The sequence below is a fragment of the Arvicanthis niloticus genome, chromosome 3 (assembly GCF_011762505.2).
Source record: "Arvicanthis niloticus isolate mArvNil1 chromosome 3, mArvNil1.pat.X, whole genome shotgun sequence".
NCBI lineage: Eukaryota > Metazoa > Chordata > Mammalia > Rodentia > Muridae > Arvicanthis > Arvicanthis niloticus.
In genome coordinates, this window is record NC_047660.1 from 83,175,414 (window position 1) to 83,188,164 (window position 12,751).

A 12,751-nucleotide genomic window follows, 5' to 3' on the forward strand; every position below is an offset into this window, starting at 1 on the left:
GTAATTGGTGCTTTCTCTACCAGAGCTGCTCTTCTCTAACATTTCCAGTTTTCACGAAAGTTCCATCCTTTGAGTTGGTAGACCCCAAACTTACCTCCTCACGCATCTGTGCTACTCTTATCAGGACTCTTCCAGTAGCTTTTAAATTGATCTTTCTGTTTATGTTTTTACAGTCTGATACAGTACTGTTCAACATAGCTACAGAGTGACTCCTTTAAAAACTCAGATTATGTCCATCTTCTGTTCATAATTCACCAGTGTCTTCCCCAAAGCCAAAATGCATTATTTTTTTAGGGTAGGTTGATTTTTTTTTTTCTTTTTGAGACAGGCTCTCACTATGTAGCCTTGGCTGTCCTGGAACTCATTATGTAGACCAGGTTGACACTGAACTCACAGAGATCCTCCTACCTTTGCCTCTGCTTGCCAAATGCTGAGATTAAAAACATGTGCCACTAGGACCAGCATTATATATATGTTCTTATATAATGTGATTCCCTGAAACCTTCTTGAGTTTATTTACTAGTGACTTTATCATTCTTTTCCAGATGTAGTGGCCTCTGACATTCACACAAGCTCCTGATTCAGGGTCTTGCACTTACTGTTTCTGCAGCTATCTATATGTTTCATTTTTTTATTTCCTCTCAGTTGTTGTTGGCTTATGTCTTCTGCACTAAGACTTTAATCACTCAATTGAAAGTAGTACTTTCCTGACTCTTTTAGCTTTTTCAGTAATATTTTTCATCAAATGTATTATAGGGGTTGTCTATCATTTACTTACACTCCATTGTAGAATAATGAGATGAAGTTTTTTTTTCTTATTTTTTATCCTAGAATATTCCTTTACCTAGACTATGGTATGTCGGTTAAAATGTGCTAAGTAAATAATTAATGAGCAAATAAGAAAGAATTCTGGGGAGTTGTAGAGATAGCTCAGAGATTAAGAGCACTAACTACTCTTCCAAAGGTCCTGAGTTCAGTTCCCAGCAACCACCACATGGTGGCTCACAACCATCTGTAATGAGATCTGATGCTCTCTTCTGGTGTGTCTGAATACAGCTACAGTGTACTCATACAATATAAATAAATAAATCTTTTTCTAAAAAAGCTCTTTGCTTTTTGTTTAAAACAAGAAAGAATTCTGTAGCAGCTTATAATATTATTGCTATTAATGTATTTTTTCCTACCCTCCCCCAAGACAGAGCTTCTCTGTAGCCCTGATTGTCCTGGAACTCACTCTGAAGACCAGGCTAGTCTCGAACTCACAGAGATCCACATGCCTCTGCCTTCTGAATGCTGGGATTAAACATGTACCACCACCACCTCCCATTGAGCTTTCTTAAATAAGTGATATTAGTGGTTCATACAACTTCAGAGAAAGATAGTATTAACTTTAAATACTATTTACTGATGTTGGACCACACAGGCTCGGATATTGAGCATATGGTCCCCAGTTGGTAGTACAGCCTAGTTTGAAGAAGTAGTGTCTTGGGGTGGGTGGGCTTTGAGAGTCTTGGCTCACTTTCACTTCCAGTTTGTGTTTGTTCTCTGTCTGTCTCTGTGTCCACCATGTTGTGAGCTCCCCAATCCTCCCAAATTGCTGCTTGTAGTACAAGTGATCATTCAGGTTCTGCTCCTGCCACCATGTCCTTTCATGTTGGTCTGAATCCCTTCCATAAAGGTCTCTGATCTCCCTGGGACCATAAGCCCAGATAAACTCAGCCTTCTGTAAGTTAGCTTCATCACAGTATTTTACCACAGCAACAAAAAGTAACTAATATAGAATTTTCAGTACTAGTTTTCTCCTTTGTTACTACAATAAAACCATGACCAAAATCACCTGGGGTGGGAGGAAAGGGAAGGGATTTATTTGGCTTGCACTTCCACATCACAGTCCATCACTGAAAGAAGACAGGGCAAGAATTCAAGTAGGAACCTGGCGGCAGGAGCTGAAGTAGAGCCCATGGAAAAATGCTGATTACTAACTTGCCCCTTGTGCTTGCTCAGCTTGTTTTATTCAACAACCAGGCCCACCTGCCCAAGGGTAGTACTGCCCACAGCAGGCTGGGCCTCCAACATCAATCGTCAATCAAGAAAATGCCTCACCATACCTACAGGTCAGTCTGATGGAAGCAGTTCCTCAATTGAGGTTTATTTTCTTGGGTGACTTTAGTTTGTGTCAAGTTGACAGAATTCAACCAGCAGACTCCTTCAGTATAAGTACTATTTTTAAAAAAAGCTTTAGAGCTTTTTTCGTGAGATTCAGTTGTATAGGGGCTGAGGAGATGGCATGGTCTATAAAGGACTTGATTTACAAGGATCTAAGGTCAGACCCCTAATGCCCCCACATTTAAAAAAAAAAAAAAAAAAAAAAAGCCAAGTGCAGTAGCCCAAATCTATAATCACTGCACTGGAGGGGCAGAAACAGGAGGATCTCTGGGTCTTGCTGGCCAGTCAGTCTAGCCATGTAGTATGCTCTGTAGTGGTTATATTATTATTATGGGTGTCTGCTACACCTCCTTGTTTTTAAATATCTATTACGGGTCAGATCATTTAGCTACCAAATAAAAGACAGGAACTAGAGCTGGGAAGATATCAACCCTCTATGCAGTTTTGTCTGCTTCCCTGTCAAATTCCCCTAGATATTACTTGTGAAGTTTTGTTTGAGCAGCTCCCTCTTTTATGCCCAGCCCAGGCTGTAGGCATCTTTATTAACCAACCAGGGATAAATTGGGAGTCAAGATTTATATAGCATCATTTGGTGTAAGTGAGGATCTCCTTGTCTGGGACAGTCAGATCTTGGAGGCCAGTATTTAGTGTTTGAAAACATAGTAGCACCAGACCAACCCACTACAATGCTCCAAGTTTGATAAGACAGATGGGAAAAGGGGGTAGGGAAGAAAGGAAGGAAGGGAGGGAGGGAGGGAGGGAGGGAGGGAGGGGGGAAGGGAGGGAGGGAGGGAGGGAGGGATCCAGTCTCCAAAAAAGAAAAGAAAAGAAACAGAAACAGAGCATACACAGATACAAAGTATAATTTTATTTGCTCCTTTTTTCATTTAATTATTTATAATTATGAATTAATATTCAAAATTATTTATTAGTGAGACTGTCTCACTGTATAGCTCTGTTTGTCCTAGAACTCACCATGTACACCAGGATGCCCTCAAACTCATGGAGATTTGCTAGTCTCTGCTAGATATATGCTATTATGCCTGGCTGAGTTTTTTCCTTTTTCAAAATATATACAGAATTGTACTAGGAACTTAGCTATCATTACCAACTATTACAGAGTACTACAATTTGGCTTTGAAATGTTCAGTATTCCACCTCAAAAAAAAAAAAAAAAAAAAAAAAAAAAAAAAGAAAGAAAGAAAGAAAGAAAGAAAAAGAAAAGGAAAGAAAAAGGCTGCATTCACCATTGAACTCTCTCCCCCTGGTGTTTTGGTCTCATTAATCTTTCTGTGCCTATAGAAATGAAGATGGTTTACCTATTCTAGAAATTCAGTATAATTTGAAACATAATATTTGGCTTTTGTATCTGACTTCTTTCACTTATAACAATATTTTAAGGTACCCATGTCATAAAATGCAATAGTATTACTTTTTTTTTTTTTTTTTTTTTTTTTTGGTGTGGACTGTTTTGATTCTATTGTATTAAGGATACTACATTTTACTTATTCATTAATTAATTGATAAACATTTGAGTGGTTTTTACCTCTTATCTATTATGAATAATTTTGTTGTAAACATTCAGAAACCAGGTAGTTTTGTAAAAATATTTTTATTTACTTTGAGAATTTCATACAATTTATATATATATATATTTATTTATTTATTTTTTGGTTTTTCGAGACAGGGTTTCTCTGTGTAGCCCTGGCTATCGTGGAACTCACTCTGTAGACCAGGCTGGCCTGGAACTCAGAAATTCGCCTGCCTCTGCCTCCCAAGTGCTGGGATTAAAGGCGTGCGCCACCACCGCCCGGCCATACATTATAATTTTAAACATTTTTGCCTTCCCTTTTATTTCTCTGATTTCAGACCCACCCATTGCCTTTTATGCCTGCTTCAACGATATCTTTATTAAAAAACAAAAACAAAAACAAAAAAACCCCCAAAATTTCCAGTTTGTTCTGGCCATATATTTCTGTGTTTGGGCTACCCACTGGAGCATTGTTGACTATCAGGAACCACACCCTTAAGAAAACTGACTCTTCCTCTCAGAGAACTCATCAACTACCCATAGCTCCTCTATTAGGGATAGGGCTTGTGAGCCCCTTCCCCCTCCATGCTAGAATGTTGACTAGCTTGATATTGTATAGGTTCAGCTGTTGTGAGTTTGTGAGTACAGCAGTCCTGGCATGTTCAGAAGACTGGTTTGCTTTGGTCCTCTCTAGCTTTTGTAGTCTTTTTGCTGCCTTATTCCTTAATGGTACCTGAATCTTGAGGTAGGGGTTTATGTGGTACAGGTATCCCATTTGGGCTACAGATATGAGTCAGAGTTAAGAGCACTTGTTGCTCTTAAAGAGGACACAGGTTCAGTTCCCAACACCCAGCTCCAGGAATCTCTGGCTTTCTTAGGCACATACATGCAGGCAAAACCACTCATACATACACATAAAATAAAATTTTTTTAAAAAGTCAAATAGATGACTGAACATGCTCCCAAAAGTTATCTGCACTTGGATCAGTTGTGAATTTCTACGTCACCCACCATTCACTGCTCAATTTTCTCTGTGGGTAGAAAGATACAAATTGGAGGGCAATTTGCTACCATGTTCATTTAGCAAAATAATAGTAATAGGTTCATCCTTGGCTCATGTATAGTTTCCAACCATGGATTGATGGCCACATTTATAGTACCAGTGTTTCTGCCTGTGTAGCAGGCCTAAATCCAATGAGAAAACAGTTGGTCATTCCCATAGTATTTGTGCTACTCTAGCGTCCATGGCCATGTATTGCCTTGCCTGACCCTATTGCAGTTCACAGGCTCGCAGCAGGCAAGACTGTTGATGGCTCCCTTATCCCCAAGCAGCCTTCATAGTACTTTGTATTACCATGAAAGCTAGCCTACAGAGAGGCAGCTTCTGGTCAGTATCAAATTCATTTCTCCACGTCTTGTGACAAGTGCAAATTTTGTCTTCATTAATAGGGTCAAAACAAAATTTTAAAACACTATTTACTTTTATCTTTTTTTCTTTTGTTTTATAATCTCATGTAACACAGGCAGGTCTGGAACTCACTATGTAAACCTTGATTGAGCTTCTGATCTTCCTTGTCTCTTATCTTCCAAGTGCTGGGATTTGGGGCATATGCTACTACATACAGCTACTACATCCCCAACCTCTTGACACTCCCCCAACCCTGCTCCCAGTGTGGGAGATTAACTCAGGAGGCTCTTGCATGATTGACAAGTGTTTAACCAGCCCCAAGCCATATATGTATGTATATGTTATTGCTGTTTTGTCATTGTTATTTTCTTGTTGATGAGGTCAAATCTAGGGTCTCTGTGCTTGACAGATGATCTGTCTCTATGCTGTACCCTCAGGCCCTGATCTACATTCTCACCCGCACTTTTTGGATATACATGTTCTTTTAAAATAATCAGCATACCACACAGTAAATCACTTCCTTTGGGGTTTGATTGAGAAGAAAAATGTTTCATTAATACAATTTATAATGGCTGGGCATGGTGTTGTATGCTTTTCACCCCATCACTAGGGAAGCAGAGGTAGACAGATCTCTGTGAGTTCTAGGAGAGCCAGGACTCTATAGAAAGATGCAGTCTCAAAACAAAACAAAATTAATGGCTATATTTTACACTTTATATTTTTGTTTGCTCTATATTTAATGTTTTCTCATTGTTTGTAGGTGTGATTAGTATTTGAGAAGCTTCCAGGAGGATCGCTTAAGCCCTGAAGTAAAGGCCAGTCTGGGCATTAGAACTTGTCTGTAAAACTAAACAATTTTAGGCGGTCAGTGCATTTATTAGTACTAGTTTTTGAGCCAAGAGGGATACTGCTATGTTGAATTTACATAAACTTGAAAAGATTACATTATGGTCAGATTTAATTTAGATTATAGAGGTAGCTAAGATTTGTCTGTCGGAATGCTTTAAAACCTGGACTTTGTCAGACTTTAATTTCTAATCTTTTTAGACATGTAAGAGTGGATTAACAATAAAATTAACCAGGAGAAACAACTTAATGAATCAACAAAAAATTTTTATCCTGAAAATCAAGTTTAGAACTTGATTTTACTCTACTAGAAGTTTAATTTATTCTCTAAAGCAGACCAACTCAGGGAACAATAGTTGAGTTGTTGAGCATGAAGGGCCAGTGAAGAAATCTGAACTGGGGAGCAAGAAACAGAATGACTTAGTAGCCTTTACCTGCCGGGGCAGAGTTAGAGCTACAAATCTGAGAAGTGGGACATCCGGTTACAGTATTCACCATACTTAGCAGCATACTTTAAAAGTATATACATCTTTTGCATTGGAATAGTGTGTAAATTCAAATATTTTAGTGAAATTTTTTTCTTAGCTACCTGATAAATGATTATTAATTTTTTTCTTAGAATTAATCATCAGTCATCCCACCATTTACAAGGTAGAATTAGGAGCATCAGAAGTTCAAAGTCATCATCTGTTGCTTCTATTTGTGAGACAATGCAGTATTTGAGGACATGAAATATAGACTTCCTCCTTGGTTAAAAGCCTGGTTCTGCTACTTACTAGCTGTTGGTTCCAGGGCAGGTATACTAAATTTATTTTGTGTTTGTGAACTCACTATGATGATGCTAACCATGGAGTGTGGTTTGTGAGCATGGGTGTGAAGTCTTTTTTAGGGGGACACAAATATTCTAAAACTGGTTTATGGTAATAGCCAAATCCTCTGTGAATTTAATAGAAATATTTTAATTATATTTATGATTAAATTTAAAATAAAGAAGTACATTTCAAATGTGAATTTTGGTGAATTCTATTCCAGTAAAATTGGTTTTTTTGTTTTGTCTTGGATAACAGGGTCTCACTGTGTAGCTCTGGCTGTTTTGAAACTTGCCATGTATACCAGGCTGGCTCTTAACTGAGTTTTGGGATTAAAGTTGTGTGGTACCATGCCTGACCAATAAAGCTATTTTAAAATACGCATGGGCTTGGAACTTATTTTGGAGTGGTTCTTTTAGGTATTAGAGTTTTCATGGATAGAAGATTAGAATTTTTGTGGTTAGCAACCATGATACCAAGTTTAAAGGTTAGGACTCAAACAAATGTCAATCTATTATAATCTTTATTAAATTATTTTATGTGTATGGGTGTTTTGCCTGAATGTATGTCTCTGTACCACTTTCTGCCTGATGCCCAAGGAGGACAAAAAGCACCCAGATCCCCTGGAACTTGAGTCACAGGTACTTGCAACCACCATGTGTGTACTGGGACTCAAACCTGGATTCTATGGTCAGCATCCAGTGCTCTTAACTGTTGAGCCATCTCTTCAGTCACAATGTATTGTAGTCTTTAGATATAAAGGATTTGACAGTCATCTTGTACACATACATCTAGATAAACTTTAAATTCGGAAAAGGTGTCACCCCCATCACTGTAATCCTATTTCTTCTAAGTGATTTTCTTTTTCTCTTACCTTTCAACCCAGTCACATGCCGTCTTATGAATAACTAAGTATATTTGAATTTTGCCATGTTTATTAATTTTATTTTAATTTTAAAACACCTTTGTTTAGATCCGTGGATGCCACTGGACAGAAACTTGACACTTCAGATCATCTTTTTATCATAGCAGAGCCCTCAGCCTGCTCATTATTTGGGGACGAGATATAGCCCATGTGCTGTGGAGATGACCGGGGAGCAGCAGCTTGACTCAGGTAATGGATTTGCTAAAACCCTTCTCCAGAGTGCAGATGTAGGTTATTTGGCTGTGTTGCATTGTCTGACTTGACTCTATACTACTAACTGGAACCCCTTTGAAGTATTACTTTTTTCATTGCATCCCTTGGGCCTTAAAACTTGGCACTAGGGACTACACTACTGTTTGCTAGGGGGAAAAATGTTTTTATGTACAGACCTTGTTTTCTAAATCATTGGATTTTGATTATTACTTTATAATTGTTTAAAATACTTTATTGATTTATAAAAAATTACAAAGATAGTGTCACAGGTTCCATGTTTCCTGTCAACTCAGTTTCTCTTCTCTCATGTTACTATAATATAAAATAAAAATATTATATAAAAATTATACATATAAAAAACAAGAATGAGCATAAAGTGTCCTGTGTTGTTTTGTCACATGTCTACTCTCCTGTCAGTATTACCTTAGTCAAGATAGACAACTCTTCTGTCACCATGAAGAGCTTCTTATTTCTCTTTTTCATTAATCAGAGGTAATTAGTCATCTGCTATCTCCATAATTTTGTCATTTAAAGAATGCCTTATGAATAAAATTAATATATGACCATTTGAGGTGTCCCCTGAAATAATAGTCTTGAGAAGTTTTGCATATCAAAGTTTGTTACTTAAAATAATTAATTAATTATTTAATTAAGTGTGTGTGTGTGTGTGTGTTTGAGTGGTGTGAGCATGGCATGGTACATGTGTAGAGATGAGAGGACAGCTTAATTTTTTTTTCTTCTTCCATGTGAGCTTTAACAATTGAATTCAGGTTATGAGATCTAACAGCCTTTACCTGCTAAGCCTTCTTGACAGCCTATGTTTGTTACTTTGTATTGTGAATCATATTTCATGAATATATTGCATACATTTTGATTTTTCTAATTTTAGCTATTGCAAATAACTTGCTATTAATAGTTGTGGATACAGTAATCTGTTTTGGGAGGAAAATGCCAATGAGTTCATTTTAAAATTTTGTTAGAGGTTTTATATACGAATATGTGTTTTGATCAGATCCATTCTCCAGTCCCTCCCCTCTAACTCTTCCCAAGCCCCAACCATTTGTCCCAGTTAACATTGTGTACTTTTAAAAGAATCTAGTGAGTCCATTTAGTGTTGTCTATATGTGCATGGCTACATGCCCATCTGTTAGAACATGGGCAGCTCATCAGGGCCTGTATCCAGAGAAAATGGATACTCTTTCCTCCAGCAGCCATTTATTGTCAATAACTCTTTAGCTGGTCATGGTACTTGTGTGCTTCTCGTGCACATGTGCTGAAATTTTGGCTAGCTTGGTTTTGTACAGATTTTGTGTTTGGTGAAGTCACAGTTTCATGATCTCTGAGCCTTGAGGAGGTAGTGTGATATAGATGTTTCATTTGGGCCTTGAGTGCAATTTAAAAATGATAGGCCTAGTGATAATACTGTTATACTGTTATCCAGAGTAGCCATTTTTATGTTCTTCTAATTTTTCTTAATTCATGTATATTAATTATACATAGTAATAGGTTTCATTTTACTATGACAATTTTCATGCAACTATGTACTATATTTTAGCCATATTCATTCCCTATTTCATTCTCTTGTCTTCTTCCTCTTCCCAACTAGTTCCTTATTTACTTTCATGCCTTTTTCTTTTTGGTGATCCAGTGGATTTAATTAGCATTGTTTATAAAAGCACTGGTGAAAGATTATTTACAGCAGCCTGGGCAGATATTTTCCCATTGGTTATACCACTGAAAAAAAACATGTCCTGTCCTCTCCAAGCATCTACTATCTGCCTATAGACAGATCCTCAGGAAAGACACAGACTTATGAGCCCCTCTCCCCTCCGTCTTAGAATGTTAAAGGGCCCAGGCTTATGCAGTTCTTACATAGATAATTATGGCAACTGTGAGTCCATAAATGCTAAGACCATGTCATGCCCTGAAGACAGCATTCTACAACATTCTCTCTGTTCTTCTGGCTCTTGTATATTTCCCCTTTTCACCATGTTCTCTGAGCCTCACAGAGTGAGTAATATCTCTGCCTCCTTTAGCCCTGAGCACTTAATTTATTCTCAGCACGTTGACCACTCATGAATCTTGGAAGTAACTGTCACTCATAGCAGACAGAAGTTTCTCTGACCAAAGCTGATGGGAGCAATAGTCTATGGGCATAAATAAATATAAGGTGACTTAATAGGCATAGTATATTTATTTAGCAAAACAACAGTGGGAGATTTTTTCCACTAGGGCCCGTGACTTCCCCAGCCATGGGCTTTTGACCAAATTACAGTACCAGGTATGAACTTTCTTCCTGTGGAGCAGGTCTCACAATCAATCAGAAAGCAGTTGGTTACCCTCATAACAGTCATGCTGTTAGAGCACATCCTAACCAGTAGGTTGGCATTGAAACCTACTGGGTCCGTGGCTGAGTAAAAGTGTTGATAACTTTTCTCATCTGTAGCCGACATAGTCTAATAATGTGAAAACTGGTCAGCAAGGAAGAAGCTTCCAGCCCCCATTAAAATAGGTTTTGGATGTAATCTTTTTTCCCCCTTTGTTTGTTTGTTGTTGTTGTTGTTTTGGGAGATAGGGTTTCTTCTCTTTGTAGCCCTGACTGACCTGGAACTCACTCTGTAGACCAGGCTGGCCTTGAACTCAGAGATGTACCTGCCTCTGCCTCCTGAGTACTGAGATTATGTATATGGATATGAACTTGTACATGTGAGAGCAGTCCCCACAGAGGCCAGAGGGCATTAGGTCCTCAAGGGCTGAATTACAGGGAATTGTGGGCTGGTCCATAAAAAGTGGAAGGATAGGTGAGATCCTGTTGAGCCTTTGCAGTCTTATGTGAGTGAAAGGTAAAAGGTATATGAATAGGCCTTGCTTCAGAGATACCAATGGCTATCATGAGAAATAGATTTAGGATATGCTTCATTGGATTGTATATAAGGGCTGAGTAAAAAGGGAGGAGAACCAAAAGTAAGTTCATACTTTCTAGATTGACTGCAAATATTGCCTAGTAGTATTTTTACTTGGTTGCAAAAGACTTAGAACCAAGTTCACATTTTAAATTCGAAATGTATATTAAGAATCATAAATGTTGGTATTAGATACTATATTTGAGTCTAAACTAAATTTGAGTAATTTTATATTCACTCTAGTTTTATAGGATATATTTGAGTAAACTTTAGATTTGTTGTTTCCCCAGTGTCTTAGTCAGTATTCTTTTGCTGTGAAGAAACATCATGACCACAGCAGCTCTTACAAGGGAAAAGCATTTAACTGGACTAGCTTACAGTTGAGAGGTTTAGTTTGTCATTGTCATGGTAGGAAGCATGGCAGTGTGCACACATACATAGTGCTGGAGAGTAGCTGAGAGTTTTACATCTGGATTGACAGGCAGCAAGAAGAGAGAGACATTAGACCTGTCTTGGGTACTTGAAGCCCCAAAGCTCCACCCCCAGTGGCACACTTCCTCCATCAAGGCCACACTTAATCCAACCTAACTCCTGTCAAATAGTGCTACTCCCTAATGACCAAATGTAAATATATGAGCCTATGGGGTTCCTTTCTATTCAAACCAGCACACCCAGCATACGCAAATATATCAAATGACTGTTACATTGAATTGAATTGACTTAGGGAACCTACCATTAAAGCAAAAGTTGCTTAAGTTTTTCTGTGTAAAATCGATTAATTTGCCCTACAGTAAGTTTGTTTATGTAACGAGTTTACTTGGTGATATAACTTGTTGTTTCCTTTTGCAGATCTTGGGTCTGGTGTAGAAGTAGAAGAATTCAGCTGGGAAGATTATCTAGAAGAGACAGGCTCCACCACAGTTCCGTATGCGTCGTTTAAACATGTAGGCAACACTCCTTCATTTTTCTTCTTTTTTCCTCTTGAGACAGGGTCTCACTGTGAAACCTTGGCTGTCTTGGAACTTGCTATATATACCAGGCTGGCCTCGTATTTAGAGAGATCAGTCTACTTTGCTCTAGTGCTAGTACTGAAGATGTAATGCCACCATGCCTGGCTTACCCCATTTCTTTTCATCTTTGTATTGTATCTTAGTTACTTTCCTGTTGCTGTGACAAAGCACCATGACCAAGGCAACTTACAGATGAAAGAATTGGCTGGCACTTATAGTAGCGGTTCATGATTATCAGAGCAGCAGGCAGGCAGGTTGCAAACTTATATGGTAAAAGACAACAACCACAAGGCAGAGACAGAACTAACTGGGAGTGACGTGGGCTTTGTGGGCTTTTGAAACCTCAAAGCCTACCCCCAGTGACACACCTTCTCCAACAAGGCCACACCTCATCCTTCCCAAACCAACTGGGGTCCAAGCAGTCAAGTGTAAGTCATTGGAGGCCATTTTCATTTAAACAACCACACTCTTCTCCCTGCCCCTATAGGCTAACAGCCATATCGTAATCCCAAATGCATTTAGCCCAACTTCGAAAGTTCCCATAGCTTTTGAGTGTCAGGACTGTTTAAAGGTCCAAAGTCTCTACTGAGACTCAAGGAGATCTCTTAATCATAACCCCTATAAAAGTCAAAAAGCAAATCGTGTACCTTGAATGTACATTGACAAGAAATATACATTACTGTTCTAAGAGGAAAGTGAGCATATTTAGGAAATACTGGACCAAGCAAGACTGAAACCATTGTTTTATATACCTGTGAGACGTTAAAAAAAGAAATTCTGGGGCTGGGAACATGGCTCAATTAGTGCAATGCTTGACATGCAGGTACGAGTACTTCAGTTCAGATTTCCTGCACCCACATAAAAAGTCTAGCATAGTTGCACTCCTCTGTAATCCCAGTGCTGGGCCGGTGGAGAATGTGAAACTTTATGAAAATGCAGA

General features: G+C 38.4%; 1 protein-coding gene across 3 annotated transcripts in view; it reads left to right on the forward strand.

Annotated features, from left to right (window-relative positions):
* Positions 1 to 12,751, forward strand: part of Sfmbt1 (Scm like with four mbt domains 1) — a 116,998-nt gene that overhangs the window by 58,685 nt on the left and 45,562 nt on the right. For all 3 annotated transcript variants that reach the window (XM_034499199.2, XM_034499198.2, XM_076931341.1), the window contains exons 2-3: positions 7,734 to 7,874; positions 11,651 to 11,745. In XM_034499199.2, the coding sequence (XP_034355090.1) occupies positions 7,847 to 7,874; positions 11,651 to 11,745 (123 nt within the window). In that variant the 5' untranslated portion in view covers positions 7,734 to 7,846. The remainder of the gene's footprint in view (positions 1 to 7,733; positions 7,875 to 11,650; positions 11,746 to 12,751) is intronic.